Source organism: Gadus chalcogrammus, chromosome 17 (assembly GCF_026213295.1).
Source record: "Gadus chalcogrammus isolate NIFS_2021 chromosome 17, NIFS_Gcha_1.0, whole genome shotgun sequence".
Lineage (NCBI taxonomy): Eukaryota > Metazoa > Chordata > Actinopteri > Gadiformes > Gadidae > Gadus > Gadus chalcogrammus.
In genome coordinates, this window is record NC_079428.1 from 617,251 (window position 1) to 643,293 (window position 26,043).

The 26,043-nt window shown below is 47.3% G+C and overlaps 3 protein-coding genes across 10 annotated transcripts; 2 read left to right on the top strand and 1 right to left on the bottom strand.

The window, feature by feature from the left end:
- The first annotated feature begins 3,078 nt into the window (after positions 1 to 3,078).
- LOC130369966 (uncharacterized) lies at positions 3,079 to 13,101 on the top strand. 8 transcript variants are annotated; one of them, XM_056575595.1, is made up of 10 exons: positions 3,082 to 3,426; positions 3,675 to 3,814; positions 8,240 to 8,407; positions 8,986 to 9,066; positions 9,490 to 9,635; positions 10,084 to 10,222; positions 10,481 to 10,558; positions 11,188 to 11,280; positions 12,476 to 12,569; positions 12,653 to 12,924. In XM_056575595.1, the coding sequence occupies exons 2-9, from the start codon at positions 3,757 to 3,759 to the stop codon at positions 12,532 to 12,534; spliced, it is 822 nt and encodes a 273-aa protein (XP_056431570.1). In that variant the 5' UTR covers positions 3,082 to 3,426; positions 3,675 to 3,756; the 3' UTR covers positions 12,535 to 12,569; positions 12,653 to 12,924. The 8 variants fall into 8 exon arrangements, 5 of the variants coding, with proteins under 5 accessions (XP_056431568.1, XP_056431570.1, XP_056431569.1 ...); XM_056575594.1 differs by having other exon boundaries at positions 3,084 to 3,426; positions 12,476 to 12,925; XR_008892927.1 differs by lacking the exon at positions 11,188 to 11,280 and adding an exon at positions 10,990 to 11,079 and having other exon boundaries at positions 3,092 to 3,426; positions 12,476 to 13,095.
- On the bottom strand, positions 11,314 to 15,654 carry smim20 (small integral membrane protein 20). The gene is made up of 3 exons (XM_056575616.1): positions 15,427 to 15,654; positions 15,115 to 15,171; positions 11,314 to 14,459 (listed from the first exon to the last, which is right to left on the bottom strand). Exons 1-3 carry the CDS (start codon positions 15,533 to 15,535, stop codon positions 14,416 to 14,418), a joined length of 210 nt encoding a protein of 69 aa, XP_056431591.1. The 5' UTR covers positions 15,536 to 15,654; the 3' UTR covers positions 11,314 to 14,415.
- man2b2 (mannosidase, alpha, class 2B, member 2) lies at positions 15,428 to 26,043 on the top strand. Its single transcript, XM_056575569.1, has 19 exons — positions 15,428 to 16,159; positions 16,375 to 16,518; positions 16,800 to 16,905; positions 17,268 to 17,440; positions 17,721 to 17,839; positions 18,201 to 18,378; positions 18,689 to 18,887; positions 19,269 to 19,459; positions 19,808 to 19,970; positions 20,514 to 20,650; positions 20,893 to 21,170; positions 21,614 to 21,805; positions 22,321 to 22,564; positions 22,939 to 23,049; positions 23,650 to 23,842; positions 24,205 to 24,399; positions 24,548 to 24,660; positions 24,973 to 25,084; positions 25,560 to 26,043. Exons 1-19 carry the CDS (start codon positions 16,004 to 16,006, stop codon positions 25,661 to 25,663), a joined length of 3,108 nt encoding a protein of 1,035 aa, XP_056431544.1. The 5' UTR covers positions 15,428 to 16,003; the 3' UTR covers positions 25,664 to 26,043.

The window sequence follows — 26,043 nt, forward strand, 5'->3', positions numbered from 1 at the left end:
GTTTAACGACTCTAAAACATATTGGCCTTGTAAAACGGATAAATAAGGATGATGGAAAAAAAATCTGAAATGGTTTTACCATCGTGGTTAGATGTAAATAAATCCGAATATGTATTAACAATGTCTTTCCAATAAGAACTTCAGTGAGTGGCACATCCAAGAAGCTCTGGTTTACACAGTCGATTAACTCCTGCTCTCTGGTGGACAGAACGAGAACTGCAGTATATATTTCTGAGGCCAGGAAAGCGAATTCATACGAGTTGAACTTCGGTTAAGATCTATAAACAGAAAACTGTATTTAAACACATAATATGTAGAAAACATGAGAAGACTCGTCTGCAAATAAAAAAAAGCTCCAACTCAATACAAATTCCAACCCCGGTTATCCGTTATCCGGCTACACAGGTGCCCCGGATATATCGTCCCCAGAAGTGGCTCGTCGTCATGCAACAGGTTTCAGAGATTGGTGTTACAGGAAATAAAATCCACGTAATGAAAAAAGCTGAACTGTTGAGATTTTGATTATATTTGTGGAATATAATTACAAATTAAAAACGTTCCCTCAGACGATTTGATTCACGGTCAGTCAATGCCTGCTTGCCTACAAAACGAGAACTGCAGGCAGTGTATTTTTTTTGGCCAGGAATGTGAATACATACGAGTTAAACTTTTGTTATGCTCTAAAAACTGTTTTTAAAGTATTGATTTTATTCATAGAATAAAGTTATAAATTAAAAACATTCCCGAACGCCAATAATCACAGTCAGTCAACCCCTGCCGTCTGGTGGACAAAACGGGAACTGCACGCAGTATATATTTTGTGTGGCCAGGAACGCAAATACATACAAGGTGACCTTCAGTTGAGATCTTTGAACAGTCTTGAAACACATAATATGTATAGATAAAACGAGTATAGCAACGTTAGACTTGTCTGCAAATAAAAAATATAAGCTCCAACTCAATACTTGCGTTGGAGCTTGCGTCGGACTGTAAACAATGACACGCCGACGGATGAGGAATTCTAGCCCCGGATATCCGGCTCCACCGGTGCCCCGGATATATCGTCCCCATAGGTAGCTCGTTGTCATGCCATACGTTTCGAGATTGGGGTAACATGAAATACAAATTATGTAATAAAACGAACCATACAGCAAGTTAAGATTTTGACTTCGTTAATGGAATAATGTTACAACATAAAAAACATTACCACACACGCTTTGTTTCAGTCAGCCAACGCCTGCCCTCTGATGGACAAAACGAGAGCCAGGATGGCATGTTTAGTAGAGTGGGGAGAGGATTTGGTTTCTTATTATTCGCAGATGATGGGGCTATCTGGAAGCGAGGGAGGAACCTCCCCTCTGTTTAATCCAATTAAAGGTGCTTTGGAGAAAGTGACTGAGTGGACCAATGACTGGGGTTTTAAAGTTTCTACAGTGTATGGTGTTTGGAAATAAGAAAAAGATGCCATCACAGACAATTAAATTGTACAACAACAATCTTGAGAAAGTCAAATATTTTAAGTTTCTAGGAATGTGGTTGGACGAAAGAATGACAGGGAAAAAGCATATTGAGATGGTAGCTTTGAAGTGTGGGAAAATAAATAATGTCCTTAGGTGTGTGTCTGGTTCAGACTGGGGGGCTGATAGAGAATCAATGATGATGATTTACAGAGCAATGATAAGATCAGCAATTGATTATGGATGCATGGTTTATGGATCAGCAGCTCTTTCAGTGTTAAACAAATTAGACATAGTCCAAGCAAAAGCCTTAAGAGTGTGCTGTGGAACATTCTGTACAACTCCAATAGCAGCATTACTAATAGAAATGGGTGAGATGCCGCTAGTATTAAGATATAAACTTGGCTTGAAATACCGAATGAAGCTCAAAGGACAAAGGGAAGTGTTACCAACAAAAGACCTACTGAGTGATCATTGGGAGTTTATGGGAATAAGAAAAACTAAAACTAACTTTGCAGAAAATCTTAAATCTTTGGTGCAGGAAATTGGTATTAGGGATGTTAGTGTTTGTCCTCCAGTGTGTCGCTCAGTTGCTCCGTCATGGCTGATCCCAAATCCCAGTGTTGACCTAAAGTGTGTGTGTGTGTGTGTGTGTGTGTGTGTGTGTGTGTGTGTGTGTGTGTGTGTGTGTGTGTGTGTGTGTGTGTGTGTGTGTGTGTGTGTGTGTGTGTGTGTGTTTGTTAAAGTTTGTGTGTGTCTGAGTGTATGAGAGACAGTGTGTGTGTGAGTGCATGTGCGCGGGCGTATGTGTGTGTGCGTGTCTCTCTCTGGCAGCAGAACTCTCTGTCCCAACGCTCTCGGCTCCATCGACCGTCCCGGAGGTTGAGGGCAGTTCTTCCTCTCCTCTTTCTTCTCCTTCAGAGAGGATAAACACCGGCCTCTGAGCTCGCTCTCGCTCAGCGAGTCCTGAAAGAGAAACTCTGGAGGAGCGAGTGACGGTCACCGCCAGAAAGCCGCAGAAGTGCAGTCTGATCCCAAATCCCAGTGTTGACCTAAAGTTTATGAGTATAATCAAATCAAGGATGTCAGAGGGTGTAGTAAAAGAGATAGAAGTCTGGCACTCATTTACACTGATGGGTCAAAGGAGCATGAGAGTGGTAAAGTAGCAGTGGGTATTAGCATTCCTGAAATCTGGTACAGAATAGGGTATAGAGTCTCAGATATATGTCTCAGATACATATGTCAGTATTCACAGCAGAGACGGTGGCAGTCTTATGGGCCTTACGATGGGTGGAGGATAATAAACAGGGGTATTCAATAATATGTAGTGATTCAGCTGCAGCTTTCATTTCAATAAAAGAAGGAAAATCCAAGTCCAGACCGGATTTAATTGTGGAAATACTACAGTCTGTGTTCAGAGTTTACAAGGCGGGGAGGGAGGTGGGGTTTCTCTGGGTGCCGGCTCATGTGGGTGTGAAAGGGAACGAGGAGGCGGATGAGGAGGCAAAGAAGGCGGTGAAGGAGGAAACGGTGCAAATTAATTTGCAATATGGGGCACCCGAGTACATGGAAAAGATAAACAGGGCTCTAAAAGAAAGGTGGCAAAATTCTTGGGAGAAGGAAAGGAAGGGAAGGGCGTACTTTACAATACAGGAAAATGTAAATAAAGATAGGTGCACTTTTAGGTGCATAAGAAAAGATGATGTAGCAATCACAAGACTGAGGTTTGGACACTGTGGGCTGAGGAGTGGGCTGGCTCTGATTGGCAAACACCCAGGTGGCAGGTGTGAGTGTGGAGAAAGAGAGACTTGTAAAACATGTACTTCTCCAGTGGGGGCGCTATTCCAGGCAAAGGAGGACTCTGTACCGGAGGCTTGGATCAGCCGGGGAATCATTTTTTAATTTGCGCACCCTTTTAAATCTGGATTCAGTGGATAAAACAAAGGAATTGATGGACTACATATTACAGGTGACGATACAACAGCGACACTACTTCTTTTTGGACTTTATTAATGCAACAAAGTAATACATTTAAAAATATTCCCACAATCCAATATTTACAGTCGGTCAACGCCTGCCTCCCAGTGGAGCAACACAGCAGCACCACATCGTTGTATTTTATATCATCAGACACGATACATCACCAGCGCTTCGTTTATAACAATCGTGTCCTCCGCTGTTGTTGTAAAGCCGTGTCCGTCTGTCCGTATTACCCAGTGTGCCTTGCTCTACACGACGGCCGGGGGCCAGAGGCGTCTGCGCGTCCACAACCTCAGTCTGAACTGCAGCTCCCCAGCTGATGGAGCTGTTCAAGAGCTGCGAGACGGACTCGCTCATCAACTTCTTCTCCAAAACAGGTGACCGTCCAACTCTCTCTGTTCATTCCCGACCCCTCTCCTCATCCTAGGACCAGGTCACACCAATTTAAAGATTTGTGTTTCGACACCGCAGTAACTCTTCTGTGTTCCTCAGCTTATTTGAACCTCAATTTGGGTTTGAATATGTCGGTTAGAAATGTCACTTGGAAAATACCAGTTATTAAAATGCTGCATAGCTGCGTCAAGTTTGCCTGAATAAAAGAAGAAGAGAGCCAGGAGATTACATACGAGATTCTTAACTTCGGTTAAGAATCTAAAAAAAGAGAGAACTACATATTACAGGTGACGATACAACAGCGACACTACTTATTTTTGGACTTATTAATGCAACAAAGTAATACATTTAGAAATATTCCCACAATCCAATATTTACAGTCGGTCAACGCCTGCCTCCCGGTGGACAAAACGAGAACTGCACGCAGTATATATTTTGTGTGGCCAGGAACGCAAATACATACGAGGTGAACTTCAGTTGAGATCTTTGAATAGAAAACTGTGTTGAAACACATAATATGTATATATAAAACGATTATAGCAACGTTAGACTTGTCTGCAAACAAAAAATATAAGCTCCAACTCAATACTTGCGTTTAAAGTTGCTTGTCGGACTGTAAACAATGACACGCCGACGGATGAGGAATTCAAGCCCCGGATATCTGGCTCCACCGGTGCCCCGGATATATCGTCCCCATAGGTAGCTCGTTGTCATACCATACGTTTCGAGATTGGTGTTTCATAAAATTAAATTTATGTAATTAAATGAACCAAACAGCAAGTTAAGATTTTGACTTCGTTAATGGAATAATGTTACAACTTAAAAGACATTCCCACAGACGCTTTGTTTCACAGTCAGTCAACGCCTGCCCTCTGATGGACAAAACGAGAACTGCACGCAGTATATATTTTGTGTGGCCAGGAACGCAAATACATACGAGGTGAACTTCAGTTGAGATCATTGAATAGAAAACTGTGTTGAAACACATAATATGTATATATAAAACGAGTATAGCAACGTTAGACTTGTCTGCAAACAAAAAATATAAGCTCCAACTCAATACTTGCGTTTAAAGTTGCTTGTCGGACTGTAAACAATGACACGCCGACGGATGAGGAATTCAAGCCCCGGATATCTGGCTCCACCGGTGCCCCGGATATATCGTCCCCATAGGTAGCTCTCTGGTGGAATCTGTTGTAGCGGACGTAATTCAGTGATCTGCACAAACGATAATACTCTTATCTCGCTGAAATCTTGAAGGATTTACAAACGGTTTGGTTTCTTACTAAATTTAGCTTTTTCTGAGTTTTAGTAGAACATATATTGATTTAACATAAATAACATGAATACCTTCTGCATGTGTGTATTTATTGCACCTATCTGTTCTGTTTAATGTTAATTTCATATGAAAACACATATATTTACAGTCGGTCAACGCCTGCCTCCCGGTGGACAAAACGAGAACTGCACGCAGTATATATTTTGTGTGGCCAGGAACGCAAATACATACGAGGTGAACTTCAGTTGAGATCTTTGAATAGAAAACTGTGTTGAAACACATAATATGTATATATAAAACGATTATAGCAACGTTAGACTTGTCTGCAAACAAAAAATGTAAGCTCCAACTCAATACTTCCGTTTAAAGTTGCTTGTCGGACTGTAAACAATGACACGCCGACGGATGAGGAATTCAAGCCCCGGATATCTGGCTCCACCGGTGCCTCGGATATATCGTCCCCATAGGTAGCTCGTTGTCATACCATACGTTTCGAGATTGGTGTTTCATACAATTAAATTTATGTAATTAAATGAACCAAACAGCAAGTTAAGATTTTTACTTCGTTAATGGAATAATGTTACAATTTAAAAGACATTCCCACAGACGCTTTGTTTCACAGTCAGTCAACGCCTGCCCTCTGATGGACAAAACGAGAACTGCACGCAGTATATATTTTGTGGCCAGGAGATTACATACGAGGGGAACTTTGGTTAAGCTCTAAAAACAGATAACTACACATTAAAGACGAAAGTACAACAGCAACGCCTCTGTTTTTAAAGTATTGATTTTATTCATAAACTAAAGTTATAAATTAAAAACATTCCCGAACGCCAATAATCACAGTCAGTCAACCCCTGCCGTCTGGTGGACAAAAAGGGAACTGCACGCATTATATATTTTGTGTGGCCAGGAACGCAAATACATACAAGGTGACCTTCAGTTGATCTTTGAACAGAAAACTGTATTGAAACACATAATATGTATAGATAAAACGAGTAAAAAAAATGTTTAAAAAATAAATCACTTCCGTCACGCCAGAGTACTTCAGTCGCGCCAGGTTTGTTGTCACCATAGATATAGATATTAACTAGATGCCCTACGGCGGCGTCTAGAACGTCACCATAGGCCGCTATCTTACCACAGTAAAGCTTTCTGGTGGAATCTGTTATAGCGGTCGTAAATCAGTGATCTGCACAAACGCTAATACTCTTATCTCGCTGAAATCTTGAAGGATTTACAAACGGTTTGGTTTCTTAAAAACTTTAGCTTTTTCTGAGTTTTAGTAGAACATATATTGATTTAACATAAATAACATGAATACCTTCTGCATGTGTGTATTTATTGCACCTATCTGTTCTGTTTAATGTTCATTTCATATGAAAACACATGGTTATATATAATTACATAAATACATCCAGTGGTGTAGTCTATTTTATTTTAGTGGGTATACTGTGATGATTCCCTCCCAGCCTCGTACAAACCCGTCCCACCGGTACGTGTACGTGTGTGGCGCTTATGGGGTGTCGCACTACACTCACCAACGCAGGGGTCTACAACCTGCTGATTTAAGAGTATAACGATTATCAACAATCATGGAAAGCTGAGTAGGTTTATCAGTTTTAATAACAGTATGAACAAATAGAACACAAAAATGACAAGTTGTCCTTTGTATATCTATGGTAGCAATAGCACATGCTAAACAAGGACAAAATCTACTCAAAATAATTTAATGAACTGTTTACAACCATGGCTAACCAGTGCATGAGAAAGAGATGACGGGAGACTAATGTTTCACTCTTTCAATTGCTCTAATTTGAGCTCTTACTGTTGTTATCTAACATACCATACAGTAATTGAATTGTGTAAAAGTGTGAAATTACTGCACCTTAAAAATGACCATGAATTAGCTACTTTCATTTGCATAGTGATTAACATTATGAATTTCAATTGTGTATACCAACTGTATGTTGGCTGACATTTACCTAACTTTTTTTCCCTCCACTCTAACCAAGGATGCCTGTTTTTAAATTCCCTAGCCTGACACCCAGTCTGAAAGGCTGACCACCAGGGGTTCTCATCTAAAAGTAACAAGGAGATATAAAGTGGGATTAAAACATTCTGTTGACTACTTGTTATGTGGTTTACACATTAGGACTGGACACACGCACACACACACGCACACGCGCACACACACACGCGAGAAGGAGGGGCTCGGCCCGCCAACTAACGTGCAGAGATGCAGGGGCAGCTTCGCGCTTCGTAACAGAGACAGGGCAGAGCGCGAGCGCGCGGGGGGAATTTTATGAATGGTGAATGTAGGAGATAACTTCCCCTGCTTAAAGTATTTTATTGCAGTTATACCGAACCGGTATTTGGGAAAAATAAACACAGAAGTGAAAGATCTGTCACAAGACGATTGATACGTATCCGGACCGTCCGTGCACATATTTAAGTGGGTATACGCAAATCCTGGTGCGTTCCTAGTGGGTATACGGCGTATACCTGCGTATCACGTAGACTACACCACTGAATACATCTCTGTACAGGGTGGGGATTTCAACATGCAGCCTTTCTTGATGTATATTTGTAAACATCAAGGGAAATCTTGTACCTATTTTAGAACATTATTCTATTATTCTTACAACTGAAACGACATGATGTCATTGTCGAGGAACGACTCTGAGCTGAGGTTCACTTGCAGTTCACTTGGTTCTACTCAGTTCGGCTCAAGCTGGTCAAGGTTATGCACTGATTCAACATATCTGTTCTATTTTATATTTGACTTATGTGCTTAATTACTTATGAAGTTTTTTTAAACATGTTTACATCTCATCTTATAATTATCCCATTTCATTTGTATCTCTATCATTATCATTATCCTCAAACGCTCCTTGCGTATTCATTTAGCGTATCAAGGAATGCTGATCTTTCCATTTTAAGTGGTATACTGGTAAAATGTGTACAGCTCAGATTTAGATTCATGTTTTTTTCTCCATAGTTCCTGTATTGTTACAGAAATTGCTTACCATACGCATCTCAGCAAAATTTCCCCCGGGGACAGATAAAGGGTTGTGATTGGTTGACCGGTTGACCGGTTGACTGATTGATGTGTCTGCCGCCCAATCAGACGCTGTTCCACCCGGTGAAGGGCGTGTACGAGCAGCTGTCCAAGGACTGTGTGGCTCAGGGCTGCAGTGTGGACCTCTTCCTGTTCCCCAGCCAGTACCTGGACATCGCCACCAGGGGGATGTGCCCGCACACCGGGGGCGCCGTCTACAAGTACAGCAACTTCCAGGTGTGTGTGTTTGGGTTGGTGTGTGGGTTGGTGGGTGGGTGGGTCGGTTGTGTGTGCGTGTGTGTGTCTGTGTTTGTGTGTGTGTGGGGGTGTGAGTGTTATATTGCTTGTGTGTTTGTTGCTGTGTTGATGGGTTGAGTGTGTGTGTGTGTCTGTGCGTGTGTGTCTGTGCGTTTAGAACACATTACAATCTATTCAAACATGGATGTTTTTGTGGCCCGAAATGGGAAAACAATCTATTAATGAAACTGTGGATACTTTCTAGTTAGGCTATTGTCTCTGGCTACAGGCCAGGCATGTGCACTTGAAGCAGACTTTAGATCAGATGTAAAAAAACAACGCTTAGCTTTGCTTTATTATTATATTTACTCAGTAGTTGGCCTCAAGTGATAAAGAAAGAGTAGCAATTAATTAGGATTCAAAAGACTGTTTATCACAGTCGTCAACACAGTTTATGAAAAAGAATCCAAACAAAATTTAATTCCATGAAAATTCAACAAGCATGTGCGTGTATCAGTGAAACGGTACACGCACGCACCTCCTCTAACCGCAGCCTGAACGCTAATTTGGGTTCCTAGGTGGAGACCGACGGGGGAACACGAAGGATGTGGAGAAGCCCATCGGGTTTGACGCCATCATGCGCGTCCGCACCAGCTCAGGTATGCAAAAACCTGTAAACCTGAAAAAATATGGGAATTATATTAAAGGTGATGTCAAGGATTTTTCAACCTGGATACTTTTAACAATCATTTTAGATAAAATGCCCTAATGCGAACAATAACTGTGAAAATGGTAGTGAAAGGTTCGTTTTTTTTTTTAGGCAGGGTTTCTCTTGAGCAGTGTGAGTTTCAACTAAAAATAAAAAGCATCCAAGGTCAAACCACATCCTGAAGTATAGCTTACCCCTAGGGCGTTAAGCAGACACTTTTATCCAAAGCAACCTACATCCATTTACACACACATCCACGTCGGTGCTCAGGGGCACCGCGACACCGAGCTATGAGGAGCCGGGGGGTCGAACTAGCAACCTCCCGTTTAACAGTCAACCCGCAGTAACTCAACCTCTGTCGCCGTCCCGCCAGGCTTCCGGGCGACGGACTTCTTCGGCGGCGTGTACATGAACAACACGACGGACGTGGAGCTGGCGGCGATGGACTGTGACCACGCCATCACCGTGGAGCTGAAGCACGACGACACGCTCAGCGAGGAGACGGGCGCCTTCATGCAGGTACGCGCGTCACGGGGGACCGCACGCACAACGCACATGCAGCGCACGCACAACGCGCGCACAACGCACGCTCAGCAAACCGATGAATGGGAAATATAATCTACAGGTCTGTTTTGTTACAGGAATGTATCAAAACACAATAATAATCCGCCCAGCAAATGTTTGCTAGCCACGGGTTAGTTATTATCTTTTAAACCATTTGGTGGATAATCTGATGAATGCCATTTCGTGGGAGTTTCGATCAAGTGTCTCACAACACCTTATCAAACATTGTCAGCGTAAAACAGCCCCGGTGGGAATCAAACCTCCAACCCTGGCGCTGTTAATGCCTTGCTCTATTCGTTGTATTTTATATCATCAGACACGATGCATCACCAGCGCTTCGTTTATAACAATCGTGTCGTCCGCTGTTGTTGTAAAGCCATGTCCGTCTGTCCGTATTACCCAGGGTGCCTTGCTCTACACCACGGTCGGGGGCCAGAGGCGTCTGCGCGTCCACAACCTCAGTCTGAACTGCAGCTCCCAGCTGATGGAGCTGTTCAAGAGCTGCGAGACGGACTCGCTCATCAACTTCTTCTCCAAAACAGGTGACCATCCAACTCTCTCTGTTCATTCCCGACCCCTCTCCTCACCCTAGGACCAGGTCACACCATTTTAAAGATTTGTGTTTCGACACCGTAGTAACTCTTCTGTGTTCCTCAGCTTATTTGAACCTCAATTTGAGTTTGAATATGGCGTTAAAATGCTAATCAAATCAAATGTATCTATTAAGCACCTTTAATTAATTTAATTTAATGTTTTATTTATGTTTCTGTTGTGCCTGTCTACACTTCAAACTCGTGCAGATTGCAGAACATATGCAACAGCGCCCCCTGGGGTCACACTTTTCGGAGCTGATCGCCTACGGTGGCTGTGGACCTGGGGTGAGTGCCTCTCACCTGACCCCCCTAGATAGGTTAGATTGCACTCACCAAGTTCAGCACAGAACGTACATAGGTTACGGGTAATAACGAGCTAAAGTTTAAAATATAATTTACAATTCACATTGATTATTGTAATGTATTCTGATTCCAGGGAGAGCAATTCTCATTCCCACTCACCCATTCAGAATGACTGTTTGTGCAAATTAATTATTGTGAATTAAGTCATTCACAGTAATCAATTCACACAGTTATCCGCACACGTGTTCGATTCCGGCCTAGGGCTAGGCCGGAATCGAACCTATGTCTCCAGAACCGATAGGTAACAGCCTTACCACCTGCGCCACATAGGCACCAGCTAGTGAATGGTGTGAGGTTATAATTGACTTTCCAGTTCACTTGAAATTGATTATTGTAAAATATTTTGATTCCAGGGAGAGCAATTTTGGTGTGAGTTGAACCCATGAGGAGCACGTGTCTCAAGAATTGGTCACCCGAACCCCAGGTCTGCAGTGCTTATGAAGGTCAGTCCTTAAAGACACTAGACCACATACATCCTGCATTTGAGAGCACAGGATCTTGTTGATTAGGAAATCCTCCTGTCTGTCCATTCTAACTTGAACTACGAGTAGAACTTCTGAGATTCACAGACTGTGTGTCTTGGTGGCGCAATGGAGAAAGACGCCGTCTGCTGAAAATTCAACCTCATCTGGGTTCAAGTCCTGGTATGTCTATAAAATATTTGTTTTTTTTTACACTTTTACATAACAAGAGGTGCCTCGGCAGGTGAGCTGTTTCCTATCTGTTCTGGGGACATGGGTTTGTATCCTGCCATGGGCAGTTAGTGGGAACAACTGTCTAGTGAAGGGATCCATTCGCTCACACATTCATTTCGAATGACTGTCTGGGAGAATGGATGACTGTGAATGAGTGCACTCACTCCCAGCCATCCATTCTCCCAGACAGTCATTCCCACTCACCCATTCATTCTGAATCACTGTTTGTGCTAATTGATTATTGTGAATTAAGTCATTCACATCAATCAATTCACACAGACAGTTATTCGCACTCTTCCATTCACCATACATTCATTCCCACAAAACCTGCCGTGGCAGGATTCGAACCCGTGTCTCCAGAACAGATAGGTAACAGCTCTATCACCTGCGCCACAGAGACACCAGCTAGGAATTGGTGAGAAGTTATAATTGGCTTTACAATTCACGAGACATCGGTTCAAAATAGCCAGTATGTTGCTGGTGGGACTTGAACCCGGGTCTGCAGTGCATACGAAGCTCTCCCCTTATTAACATCGAGACACTCCACTTGACCACAGACAGGCTAGCCAGAATGTGGTCGAAGTCATATTTGTCACAATGACGGGCGATGAAAAACAAGTGTTACCCCTTGTGTTTCCTTTGAGAACTAACGACAGTCTTACCTTTATTTAAGAATTGATCAAAAGCGACAGTGTTAGCCCTTTCGTTTTTTTTCATTACGCCCGATAAAAAAGAAGACAGCGTTACCCCTTATGTTTTTAAGCAAAAAAAACACCACTCTTGCCCCATCATTGGTTCGACCCGTGGTTCAATTCATCAGACTTATCCGTTTCACCGGTTCGTCAGGGCCCATGAGATTGGTCTCGATAATGTTGTGTCCTTTCCTCTGTTTCTACGGTTGTTGAATTTGGCGGAACAGCTTTACATCTGAATAGTAATATGAAAAAAGAAGGTCAGGTTATGCAAAGGACTACAATGACGAGCATCAAAACAGACTACAGAGGCAAAAGTACAAGAAAGCAAGACATCGGCGATCACAACTGACTAAAAAACACTAACCCTTTTTAATTTCAAATATGAATATATACCTCAATATTAACAAAATATGTATAATTCCTACAATCATTTCTCTTTATTTATACAGGCACGGCAGAAGGTTCCCACACTTCATGGAGGAGGCCAAACAAATGGCGGCTGGATTAATTCCACCAGTCTCCAGACAGAGGCGAAAAAGAGAAGTGAATGACGTTTCCAGTGACAGAATACAAATAATATATTGTATAGGCTTGATATTGATTTGACTGTTTGATTCTTTTGACAGTGATTTGGAGCTGATGGCAGTTAGCATGAAGAAGCTATATCTTTAAGCTTCTGTAGATTATTTGTTAAATAAATTGTGAGGAAACTTTGGTGTGGTTATTCTTCAATGTATATTTATATCAAATTATGATGATATACTTTACAAAAAATTAAATTTGATTCAATTAGACATTAAAAAAAATTACTTCATTCTAATGGTCAATTACTCAATGAGTAAAGTGTATAATACACAATTCCATTAAATAATTGTCTACACACTAAATGAGTTTATTCGTCTAAATAACGTTAAAGAAATTAAGCAATAAAAATGCTTGCTGACATGTCATAATATTGTTTGATTCTAATGTTTTGGTCTAATAAGTTTAAGAACGCAAAGAAAAAATCCTGAGGTATTTGTCTAAATAACGTTAAACCTTTATTAAGCTCTAAAAGTGGTTACTAACGTGTCGAAATATTTTTTTATTTCTATGTTTTGTTAATTCAAGCGATAAATAAGTTTATTTGTCTATAGAAAAAATAATCGGAGGTAACTTGCGTCCAGCCACAGTACTTCTGTCCCGCCTGGGTGTTCTGTCATGGCAGGGTGTTGTTCTCCGGGGCTGCAGTTGGATACTATTGGATTTCTGTGGCAAGGGAGGCGAAATCATAGGAGTTGAACTTCGGTTGAGATCTTTTAACAGAAAAATATTAAAAAAATATATATTCATAGATAAAACGAGTATAGCAACGTTAGACTTGCCTGCAAATAAAAATATATGCGGCAACTCAATACTTGCGTTTAAAGTTGCTCGTCGGACTGTAAACAATGACACGCCGACGGATGAGGAATTCTAGCCCCTGATATCCGGCACTACCGGTGCCCCGGATATATCGTCCCCATAGGTAGGTCGTTGTCATAGCATACGTTTCGAGATTGGTGTTCCATGAAATACTATTTATGCAATTAAATAAACCAAACAGCAAGTTAAGATTTTGACTTCGTTAATGGAATAATGTTACAATTTAAAATACATTCCCACACACGCTATGTTTCACAGTCAGTCAACGCCTGCCCTCTGATGGACAAAACGAGAACTGCGGGCAGTATATTTTTTGTGGCCAAATTACATACGAGGAGAACTTCGGTTAAGCTCTAAAAACATATAACTACACATTAAAGCCGAAAATACAACAGCAACGCCGCTGTTTTTAAAGTATTGATTTTATTCATATAATAAAGTTATAAATTAAAAACATTCCCGAACGCCGATAATCACAGTCAGTCAACCCCTGACGTCTGGTGGACAAAACATGAACTGCACGCAGTATATATATATTTTTTGTGGCCAGGAACGCAAATAGATTCGAGGTGAATTTCGGCTGGGCTCTATTAGCAGAAAACTGTATTCAAACGCATATGTATAAATAAAACTAGTATTGCAACGTTACACATATACGGCAACGTTATGCAGTATATTTTTGGTGGCGAGGAAGGCGATTTCATACGAGTTGAACTTCGGTTAAGATCGATAAACACAACTGTATCTATTACTAGATTTTTGGGCTCATCTTCAAATAAAGATATAAACTCCAAATCCAAATTTGCATTCAAGTTGCTAATCCGAGATCGCTGTTCAGCAATTTTACAGGCTGAAATAAAACAGCAACACCACTATTGGTATTATATTGAGTTTATTCATAGAATAAAGTTACAAATGAAAAACATTCCCACGCACACACAGTTCAGGTCAGGTGACCCTCCATCCTCCGTTGTCAGGTCGGAGGTCACTTGCTGGTGGGCTTGTATGGGTCGGACCAGACCTTGACCCCTACAGCGCCACAGGGAAACAACAAAGACAAACGGTAAACGGACTGCATTTATACCGCGCCTTTCTAACTAGTGGCCACTCGGTGCTTTACAATATAGGCTAACATTCACCCATTCACACAGCGATGGCAGAGTCAACCACGCAGGGCGACAGCCAGCTCCTCAGGAGCAGTCAGGGTGAGGCGTCTCGCCCAGGGACACCTCCACACTCCTGAGCCACATACCGTCCGAGAGATGAGATCAGAACCAACTCACGCAGCAGTGCAGAAAGTTGCCGGTTCAATTTGCACGATTGACCACTGGGTGCTCTTAGCCCAAAGACATTTCAGCCTAGATATATGATGGATAGATCAGTCACACACAACACTAAGGGGGATGGTGCTGAACTGGGCCTCTAGATGTACACCAAGTTGTTTTAATAACATGTCAATAACATGTTGTATCTCTCGAGATTATCTTGATGAATCACTGAAGACCAGAGGCAGGTTATAAATGTGTCCAGAACACAATGCACCAATAGGATTAAAAAATAAATGTAGAATTTAGTAAACTCTCTCTTTGATGATGATCCTATATTATCACGTTTCCTTGACACTTGATGTCAACCCAAAGTCTGCGTCTTCCTGCATGAAGCCTGGTAGTTAACCTCTGCTTACCGACTGGTTGGATGTCAGCCTGGTTAATCCCGTCCCGGTTCACCTTCTGGACCTGCCCTGAACGGAAAAAAAAGGGGAAAAGTCAGTTTACAGTCGTCAAACCTATCAGTTTCAAAACCAGAATGTGCATCAACATCAGGACCCTCTTTAATTCATTTATCATCTCTCTCTCTGTGTGTGTGTGTGTGTGTGTGTGTGTGTGTGTGTGTGTGTGTGTGTGTGTGTGTGTGTGTGTGTGTGTGTGTGTGTGTGTGTGTGTGTGTGTGTGTGTGTGTGTGTGTGTGTGTGTGTGTGTGTGTGTGTGTGTCTCACTGTAGTCTTCCGTGTGGGTCAGCGGGTGGAAGAAGATGGGGTAAAACGCAGCGGCCACCGCCGTGACGAACCCTCCAAAGATCAACGTGATCCTGGTGTTCCTCGACATCTTCTCTGCTGTCACCTCCGAGGGGAGCGGTGTGTGTGTGTGTTTATGTGGGAGTGGATGTGTTCCGGTGAAGGGGTCAACAGTGTTGCCAGATTGGGCTAGATTTCCCGCCCAATATGGCAATAGTGGCTGCAGCCAGAATGGGCGGTTAATCTGAACGAATCTGGCAACACTGGTAGTGGTACATTCAAGACACAACGCGTTGCGCAACGTTTAGAAACGCCAGTAAAAGCAAAAACATGTTTTTTGCATGCATGTTTTTTAAAAATTGACAAGGTACAACATCCTGGTATTATTTGGCTTCTTCATTTTCCATACAATATTTTATTTGGACTAACTAAAGACTACGGTAGTAGTATTTTAGCGCTAAAGCGCCGCAGTGGTTTGACACTTCTGACGTTCCGTCCTGGGGGGAGTTGGTCACGTGACAATCACAAACCGGACCCAGACCATAACAAGGAAGTGTGTATGTTTCTACTGACGTGTGGACTTCATGTAAAGATGAAGGGTTTAGCCTTCCTAACAGCGTTCCTCTTGTGCTCCTGTGCGGCTCAAGACGAGCCGATCAGGGCCTTCGTGGTCCCCCACAGCCACATGGACGTGGGGTGGGTGTACACCGTCCAGGTGGGACATTAATATCACAATTCACTGTAAAAAAAAAAAAAAAAAGTTAATAGGAAGAAATATCTTCAACATTAAATCATAGTAAAGGCATATTTAGGATTTAAAAAATATTGTACCAACAGAAATTATTATTTTTCATTTTTCATTGTGTGTGTGTGTGTGTGTGTGTGTGTGTGTGTGTGTGTGTGTGTGTGTGTGTGTGTGTGTGTGTGCAGGAGAGCATGCACGCCTACGCGGCCAACGTGTACAGCAGTGTGACCGAGGAGCTCTCCAGAGACGGTCGGCGGCGCTTCATCGCGGTGGAGCAGGAGTTCTTCAGACTGTGGTGGGAGACGGCCACAGACACTCACCAGAGACAGGTAGGACCCTACAGGTGGGAGACGGCCACAGACACTCACCAGAGACACTCACCAGAGACAGGTAGGGGCCTATGGGCCTATGGGCTGGTACTGGTACCCCCCCTTTGCATTCAAGCTGGGGTTAAATCTGTATCCTGTATGTAATTGCAGTTTGGTTGTGACCACACATTAAAAGCCTCTGTCCTTTTCCCACCTCCTCCACCTCCTCCTCCTCCTCCTCCTCCTCCTCCTCCTCTCCCTCCTCTCCCCTCCTCCTCCTCCTCCTCCTCCGCCTCCTCCAGGTACGACAGCTGGTGAAGGAGGGTCGTCTGGAGTTCGTTCTGGGGGGTCAGGTGATGCATGACGAGGCCGTCACCGACCTCGACGACCAGATCTTGCAGTTGACCGGTAACACGAAACCTACCCTCCTACATTATGTTGACCATTTGAATCATTCGGCCGACGCTTCCCTCCAGAGCGACCTGCGGTGGATTCAGACAGTGTTAAGGTAGAGGTGGGGTCTGGCGTCTGGATCAAGCAACACTCCTACAGGTCGTGGTGCAGACCCTTGGGATTGAACCTACAACCTTTAGGCAGGGAGTCCCTGATAACCACCACACGATCCTTTAGTAAAAGATAGATACTGAGCATGCAGTGTCTCGTTCACTTGACCGTAGCGTTGTCCCTGAACCTCCCCTCCCCCCTCCTCTCCTCCCCCCCTCCTCCTCCTCTCCTCCTCTCCCCTCTCCCCTCCTCCCTCCCCCCCCCAGAGGGCCATGGTTTCCTGTACGAGACGTTCGGCGTGCGCCCCCGGTTCTCCTGGCACGTCGACCCCTTCGGCGCCTCTGCGACCACGCCCGTGCTCTTCGCCCTCGCCGGGTTCCACGCCCATCTCATCTCCCGCGTCGACTACGACCTCAAGGACAGCCTGCAGAGGGACAAGGCAGGGCTCTGACACAACACCCAAACCTGTGACCTGCTTTGTAGAACATGGAATCAGTGTTTCAGGAATGTAGAAAAGGCTGCAGACATGGAGCTGCTCTACGGCCACACCCATTGGTCCATCACTGGGGGATTTTAGATGTTGATTAACGGAAAAACGTCCAAACATCATACTATCGTTAATACATGCTTTAACCTGTGCTGCATTATCATCAGCGCCAAGATTTGTATAAAATTCAACATATTAATCCTGTCATTAAACAACCAGATGTGTGTGTCAGAGGTTGCAGTTTGTGTGGCGGGGGTCTCCGTCCCTTAGAGACCAGCAGCAGGAGATCTTCACCCACGTCATGGACCAGTTCAGCTACTGCTCCCCCTCACACCTGGCCTTCTCCAACAGGTGGGCAGGCACCGACGCAGACAGACAGAAGTGATCTTGGTCCACATTAGAGTTTCTTGTGTGCACTGCAAGATAGGTCGATCAAAATGATCCAGCCCATTTTGTGAAACAGAAATCCCCAATCCACTTTAACCTAACAAGGAGTAGCACAGAACCAGAGTGTACCCACAGAGAACCAGAGTGTACTCGCACACACAACCAGAGTGTACCAACACAAAGAACCAGAGTGTACCCGCAGAGAACCAGAGTGTACCCGCAGAGAACCAGAGTGTACCCGCACACACAACCAGAGTGTACAAACTCACAGAACCAGTGTGTTCTGCGGAGTGCGGACATGGTTTCAGCTGTCCTCTCCCCTCAGCTCTGGGTTCTACTGGAACGGCGTGGTCGTGTTCCCCGACCCCCCCGCCGACGGCGTCTACCCCAACATGAGCCTGCCCGTTACCGAGGCGACGGTGCAGGCCTACGCCCAGACGATGGTGGACAACATCAAGCTGAGAGGGGCGTGGTTCCGGACCGACCACGTGCTCTGGCCCTGGGTGGGTCTAGCAGCTTGTTTAGAATACCGCATCGATGGTTCAATAGAATACATCCCAGGCTGTGATCATTTGGGAACATTTCAGGAATCAGGGATTATTTTATCTTTTTATGTTTAGGGACTTTTCATTTCTTAAGCAGGGTTGGTGTTGGAGTAGGGCTAGAATCAATCAGAGTGGAAGCATGATGTGAAAATCTGTGGCTGCAAAAGTGTTTCATGGTTGGTGGAATCAGAGCTTCATCAACACGTGACAGTATGACTTCTACGCACCGTGGGCCCCGATCCTAAAGGTTTACTAACCTCCTGCTCAGGGCTGTGACAAACAGTTCTACAACGCCTCGGTCCAGTTCAGCAACATGGACCCCCTGATGGACTACATCAACCACCACTCCCAGGAGCTCGGAGTGACCGTCCAGTACGCCACCCTCAGAGAGTACTTCCACGCTGTCCACCAATCAGGGCTCTCCTGGGACGTGAGGGGGAGTGAAGACTTCCTACCTTATTCCACTGGTGAGAACGTCACCCCCCCCCCCCCCCCCTCAATAGAGCGTCATACATACCACTTAATGGGGTAATTTTACGTTTGGTGTACTATTTATCTTTTCAGAACTAATTTGTGATTAAACAGCAATGGGTACCTTACATTATATATTTTTAGGGTTTATAATATGCCACCAGGTGTGAGTGTGATTACGAGCAGTTTAAAAACATCCTGAGTGGCCTGTAGCATGGGCTCCTTATCCGTCCACCGTACATCTAGGTGGACCCCCACTCCCACCTGGGACATCACTAAAACACAGCAAAAGGCAGATTTTCAAAAAGCTTGTATGGCCAATCACAGTTCACCCCCGCTGGCGTAACATCACCCTTTAACTTAACCTCGTTCCCCAGAGCCGAACCAGGCCTGGACGGGCTTCTACGCCTCCCGGAACGTTCTGAAAGGCCTGACGCGTGGAGCTAGCTCGCTGCTGCGCGCCGCGGAGGCCCTCTTCGTGCGCTACAGGGTTAGCCTCCCCGACGGCCCCGTGGCTAACGACGGGGCGCTGGCCAGGCTCCGGGCGCTGCGCTGGGCCGTGTCTGAGGTGACGTCTCCCCGCTCCACCTGGGCGGTCGGCTAGCCGCCGGAAACAGCTGCTTAACGCTACGATGCTATCTGTCATAGATAACTCGACTATTACTGCTAAAGGACCTACTTCATATTACAAATAAATTGCAAACAGCCATTTTATATATATTTATATCAAAACAAATGTACATGCGGCAAAATAAAATGTATCTTCAGAAGACATTTCTAATCAAAGTGTTCTGAATGTTTGGGTGATAACTTGTGAAGCTGTTACGCGTCTGCGTTGTTACCGCTGAAGGCGCTGAGCAGGTGACCTCTACGTGACCCTGGCCTCACGTCCGTCCGTCCGTCCGTCCGTCCTCAGGTCCAGCACCACGACGGCATCACGGGCACCGAGGCCCCGCGGGTGGAGCAGATGTACCAGCAGCACCTCCACCAGGCCGCCAGGGGGGTGGAGGAGGTGGTGGCCGCCCTCCTCCCGCTGCCCCACCGCGGGCCCAGCCCGGCCCCCCACGGCCAGGAGAGAGGTGGGGAGGGTTAGCCCCGGGCTACCCCCAGGCTCACCTCAGGCTAACCTCAGGCTCACCTCAGGCTAGACGCAGGCTAACCCCAGGCTAACCTCAGGCTAACCTCAGGCTAACCTCAGGCTAACCTCAGGCTAACCTCAGGCTAACCTCAGGCGAACCTCAGGCTAACCTCAGGCTAACCTCAGGCTAGACGCAGGCTTACCTGAAGCTAACCTCAGGCTAGACGCAGGCTCACCACAGGCTAGCCCTGGGCTAACCACAGCCTCACCGAAGGCTGTGTGTTGGGCGCCACTAGCTAGTGCTTGTTAGCTTGTGGCGGCCATTTTGTTTCCCGAGTTTGGTTCCTGTAAACAGCGATAGAGGAACAATGTTATCACCATAATGTGACACTTTATTACACCTTCAGAATTGTTGAAGTTGCGTCAACACCTTAACACGTTTGTTAAATGCCATAATGTGCCACAAAAAGTTCTTGAATTGAAAGAAACAAAGATTGAATAAAGTTCAAACTTTGCGTTACCATGCTCAAACCCCATTGGCCAGGCCCTAACGAGGCAACGGAGCAGCACGTCATCGTCTACAACCCGCTAGCGTGGAACATCACCACCGTCGTCAACGTCACGGTAACCTTCCCCATGGCGACGGTCTTTGACGACGAAGGACGGCCCGTGGCTGCACAGGTGACGCACGTCGTTCTCAGCGGTTGAGTGATTGATTGATTGATTGATTGATTGATTCTCACATTGCCTTCCTGGATCACATGAGGGTTAGGGAGCAGGACGTTGTGATCATGAAACACGCCTTTGGTTTGAATATAATTAAATCAAAGTATGCGATTCTGTACTCCAGTTGTTTAAATGGGCTCCGCCTCTCGGTTCGTTGTCTTGACGATCCTTCAAACAAACCCCCCCCGGACCCCCAGATCCAGAGGTCGGCGCAGCCCGCCCTGACCTACGACCTCTTCGTGGTCGTCACCCTGGGGGGTCTGCAGCACAGGAAGTACCTCCTCAGGCTGTCCCGGACGCCGTGTGGCGCCGGCTCCGGCTGCGGAGCCACCTACGCCCCCGCGGGGGTACGCTTCGAGGCCCGGGGCCCGGGGCCCGCACAGGAAACAGGACGGAGGCTGCTTCCTGTTCTGAACGACTGCCACACGCTGATGTTTGACCAGGACACCAACCTGCTGCACAGCATCACAGACCGGTAGGCCGAAGACACACACTGGGGGTACTGGGGGGGGCAGGTTAGTCTGGGGGGGGGCAGGTTGGTCTGGGGGGGGGCAGGTTAGTCTGGGGGGGGGCAGGTTAGTCTGGGGGGGTCACTAGTGGCCGGACCCCTACCTCTGTAATGAGACGTCTCTAAGAGGACAGACGGGCGGCTAGATCACTAAACGGACAACAGTACGAGAGAATGGTTTCATTCACTATTCATTGACTATTATTTTTATTAACTATTAGGAGCCGTCTCAACCTCACTTTTTTAGTTTGTTGCTTAAGGATAAGTTCTGAGGTTGAGAATTGTTTAGATGGAAAAATACACGAAGAACCCGGTCTACGATGTCCCGTGAGCTAGACCTGATCACAGCGGAGTGCAACCCTTTTCTAAGCGATTCGTCCGGTGGTTTTGCTGCCTCTGTCTCCCACCAGGCTGGGGAACCGAACGGTCCTGGTGAGCCAGGAGTTCTGGGAGTACCGCGCCAACGGGGACGTCGGCGCCGGGCCCATCTCTGATAACTACGTCTTCACGGCCGTGGCCCCCGCGGTCAGGGCCCACCGGGCGGTCCGCATGGAGATCCTACCTGGCAGGGTGGTGACGGAGGTCCGACAGACCTTCTACAGGTGGGGGTCTCTCGTTGGCGCCCTGGCTGCTGGTGTAGGGCGAGCTGCTAGGGAGGGCTGCCTGGGATCGAAATGACGCTAGACAACCAGGCACCAATCAAGGAAAGAAGGGTTTATTTGGTCCTAACTGTATGAAGTACAGTAACAAAATAACAAGGAAGGGAACGGCCTCCGGGCCGAGGCACAACCAACCACCGTAAAGATCCCCCCTCCGACCCAAACAAACACCTGCAGTCTAGTCCTAAACCAAACTAAAACTCTGACCTACCTCTCTACACAAACACGAGAGAAAAGAAACGTAGGCCAAACAAAATGGTGGCTCACCCTTCCACAACTTCTCTAGAACTAAACTCCACCACCGGCGCTCAGTCACCACTAGGCTGCTGGAGGGCGATATGAGAGAGGGCGCGGACTCTGGCGCTGGCCCGTTCCAGCTGCTGTTGGACCTGATTGCTGATTGGGTACAGGTGCCGGTCGTTAGCCGTAAAGTGCTCCATTCCCGCCGTGTCCCTCAGAGAGGAAGGCGACGCAGACTCCGCCTTCTCCATCACCACCCGCGTCCCGGCGTCCTTTGCGGGCGGGCCCCCATGCGGCGTGCTGGAGCAGCGGTACTCCCTGGGGCCTCTGGAGCTCAACACGGAGGTGGTGCTGAGGACGGCCACGGCCCTGCGCACCAACCGGACCCTGGTCACCGACGGCAACGGGTACCAGATGATGAGGAGGGAGCACCGCGACTTCCCCAACAACACCGTGGCGCGGGTAAGCTCGGGGGGGAGGGTTCGACTCCCGGCCGAGCGGGGGGGGTTCAGGGTTCGATCTCCAAGTCAATGCAGTCGGCCGATCCGCTAAATAACAGAGTGGCCAATGGGGAAACACACACACACACACACACACACACACACACACACACACACACACACACACACACACACACACACACACACACACACACACACACACACACACACACACACACACACACACACACACACACAGACACAGAACACTGCTTGGGTTAGGGGTTTGAATCCCTCTGGGCGCCCCTGGCTAACAACTGTGCATTGATGGTATGGTCAGACACGTTGGATCCAATAGCCCCCTCCTAATGGCGCTCATGCGTGCCACCCCTGCAGAACTTCTACCCCATGGTGCGGGCGGCCTACATCGAGGACGACCGCAGCAGACTGGTCCTGCTCAGCGAGAGAGCCCACGGAGTCTCCAGCCAGGCCAGCGGTCAGCTGGAGGTACCCCACGCACGCACGCACGCACGCACACGCACGCACGCACCCCTCATCCTGGTCCAGTCTTAAGTTTAAACCCTTAACTGTATGCATGGCTAATGGTCCTAATGGTGGATCAAAGTTAACCTCAGCTCATCCTAACTTAACTAGTAAACACCTTCTCAATACGTTAGCTTATCGTTACTATAACTTGATGTACCCAAATCTTATCGCAACTAAATGTTTAGGTAATATTTTTATAACATCTCCAACCTGTATCTTATCTTAAATGCATGTTATTGGAACCAACCACCCATCAAAACGACGGATTTGTCTCTCTATCTGGTCTCTCCCCGTCTCTTCTTGTCTCTCTATCTGGTGTCTCCCTGTCTCTCCTTGTCTCTCTGTCTGGTGTCTCCCCGTCTCTCTATCTGTTGTCTCCCTGTCTCTCCCTGTCTCTCTATCTGGTCTCTCCCTGGCTGTCCTTGTCTCTCTATCTGGTCCCTCCGTGTCTCTCCTTGTCCCTCGATCTGGTGTCTCCTTGTCTCTCTATCTGGTCTCTCCCTGTCTCTCTATCTGGTCTCTCCCTGTCTCTCTATCTGGTCTCTCCCTGTCTCTCTGAAGGTGATGCTCCACCGACGGCTGTGGAACAACCTCCCGTGGAACAGGGGCTACAACCTGACGCTGAACGACAGCTCGCTGGTCCAGCCCGTCCTCTGGCTAGCCCTGAGCTCCCTCGCTGCCAGTCCCCGCCTCCACCAGCGGGGGGCGGTAGAGCTGCAGAACCGGCCTCTGGTCGTGGCCATCGACCAGCCACGTGAGTGTTAGGCTAGTGCTAGGCTAGTGCTAGGCTAGTGCTAGGCTAGTGTTAGGCTAGTGTTAGGCTAGTGCTAGGCTAGTGCTAGGCTAGTGCTAGGCTAGTGTTAGGCTAGTGCTAGGCTAGTGCTAGGCTAGTGCTAGGCTAGTGTTAGGCTAGTGCTAGGCTAGTGTTAGGCTAGTGTTAGGGGCCATTGGGATGCGATCAAAACGAACGGGAACTAGGGGAGAATGCTGACTCTGGATACGGACCGTCTGCCTTCTGCACAAAGACTATCCCTATCGTTACAAACGCTTCGGATTCACAATCGAAACACGACAGTAAACACGCTTAAGCCCTGAATATCACCGCCTCCTCACCAGAGAAAAGAGGGGAGAGCCAGTCCAATGAACCCCCTAACGCCGAGAGGCCCCGGTCTGGGCGGGGGGAGGCGTCCGGGGGGGGGGTTCCGGTGCGACCGGTGGTCCTCCCCCCAAACCTTCACCTGCTGAGCCTCAGCATCCCCGGGTGGAACTACAGCTCCCAGCATGCCCGTCACCTCCTCCACCTGGACTCGGGTAGGTCAGACAAAGCGTGGTCGCTAGCACTACTATTGTACGCCTTCTAAGTAATGAGATGAATGTCAATAGAACACAAAACAAACCTGTTGTTGAAGTGTAGGCCAGCGCCCCCGCTGACCCGCTCTGGCCCCGCCCCCGTCCCCAGGTCCAGGCCTCCGGCCCCAGCCCGACTACGAGCGCGTCCTAATGAGGATCATGCATCTGTTTGAGGAGGGAGAGGACCCCGAGTTCTCCAAGCCCGTCTCCGTGGACCTGAAGGTACCCCCGTCCGTTCTCACAGTCAGCATGGACAGCTTTAGCGTGAGGCTTCCGTCGTTTTACACCTCGACCTGAGAACCGCTTGGAGGGAAAGCCGTTGTAGGATCTGTTGCAGCACGTCTGGTCGTGAGACACAAGCCATTGCCCGGCCCGGTCCTTCTGATTGGCTGACTTTGGTACCAGGTGATCTAGGAAGTCATAGCGTTAGAACAAGGACCACCACTGTAGACGGGTTGGGGGTCTGGTCCAGGCCAGGTCTGTAGGGGAGCGGCTCAGGTACTGATGGGACCCCCGGTGCGCCCCCCCCTATAGGAGGTCCTGCTGGGGGTGGGGGAGGTGCGGGCCGTGGAGGAGCGCTCCCTGACCGGGACCTGGGACGTCCAGGAGCTGGACCGCTGGACCTGGAACACACACCCTGGATCAGGTGGGTCTGGGAGGGGGGGGGACACACCCTGGACCAGGTCGGGGGGGGGGGGGGGACACACACGCTGGACCGGGGCGGGGGGGACACACGCTGGACCAGGTGGGTCTGGGAGGGGGGGACGACACACCCTGGATCAGGTGGGTCTGGGAGGGGGGGGGGACACACCCTGGATCAGGTGGGTCTGGGAGGGGGGGGGACACACACCCTGGATCAGGTGGGTCTGGGAGGGGGGGGGGACACACGCTGGACCAGGTCTGGGAGGGGGGGGGGGACACACACGCTGGACCAGGTCAGGGGGGAGGGGGGACGACACACACGCTGGACCAGGTCGGGGGGGGGGGGGGGGGGGGGACACACGCTGGACCAGGTGAGTCTGGTCGGGCTGTGAGTCCAACATGGGGGGGTACTCTGCTGCTAACTGTACGCGGCCCCCAGCTGACGCAGGGTCCTGATTATACCTCTCTGTGCGTCACAGCGGACGAGGGGCCGTGCGGACCCCCGCTGGAGGGGTTCAACGTGACCATCGCCCCCAAGGAGATCAGAACCTTCTTCGTTCACTTCAGGACCTCCGGCCTGTAGGCTCTGGGGCTCACCTGGTCTCCTCAGCTGGTCTCCTCAGCTGGTCTCCTCAGCTGGTCTCCTCAGCTGGTCTCCTCACCTGGTCTCCTCACCTGGTCTCCTCACCTGGTTCCCCACATGGTCTCCCCTCTTCTGTGAAGATCATTTACCCCTCTGAGGAATTGCAATTCGTTACTGTACAATTTTTCTATTTTCATGATTTTGATGTTTATGTTTTGCACTAAAAAGTGATTTATTCGTGAATTACTTGATTTGATTGTAAATCGATGCCTTGTTGACTGAACTTAAATAATACTGTTTCATGATTCAATTCATTTTTAATACATTAATAAAAATAAACTAAACGGAATGTGATCAATATTAGCCTAGACTAATGTAAC

Coding starts and splice junctions, on each gene's coding strand:
- man2b2 (XM_056575569.1), top strand. CDS start 16,004: ATGTTTCTACTGACGTGTGGACTTCATGTAAAGATGAAGGGTTTAGCC. Junction 21,171..21,613: donor CTGCACAGCATCACAGACCG/GTAGGCCGAAGA, acceptor GTCTCCCACCAG/GCTGGGGAACCGAACGGTCC. Junction 24,661..24,972: donor CCGTCTCCGTGGACCTGAAG/GTACCCCCGTCC, acceptor CCCCCCCTATAG/GAGGTCCTGCTGGGGGTGGG.
- LOC130369966 (XM_056575593.1), top strand. CDS start 3,757: ATGGAGCTGTTCAAGAGCTGCGAGACGGACTCGCTCATCAACTTCTTC. Junction 9,636..10,083: donor AGACGGGCGCCTTCATGCAG/GTACGCGCGTCA, acceptor CGTATTACCCAG/GGTGCCTTGCTCTACACCAC. Junction 10,223..10,480: donor CAACTTCTTCTCCAAAACAG/GTGACCATCCAA, acceptor AAACTCGTGCAG/ATTGCAGAACATATGCAACA.
- smim20 (XM_056575616.1), bottom strand. CDS start 15,535: ATGTCGAGGAACACCAGGATCACGTTGATCTTTGGAGGGTTCGTCACG. Junction 15,172..15,426: donor GACCCACACGGAAGACTACA/GTGAGACACACA, acceptor TTTTCCGTTCAG/GGCAGGTCCAGAAGGTGAAC. Junction 14,460..15,114: donor GGCTGACATCCAACCAGTCG/GTAAGCAGAGGT, acceptor GTGGCGCTGTAG/GGGTCAAGGTCTGGTCCGAC.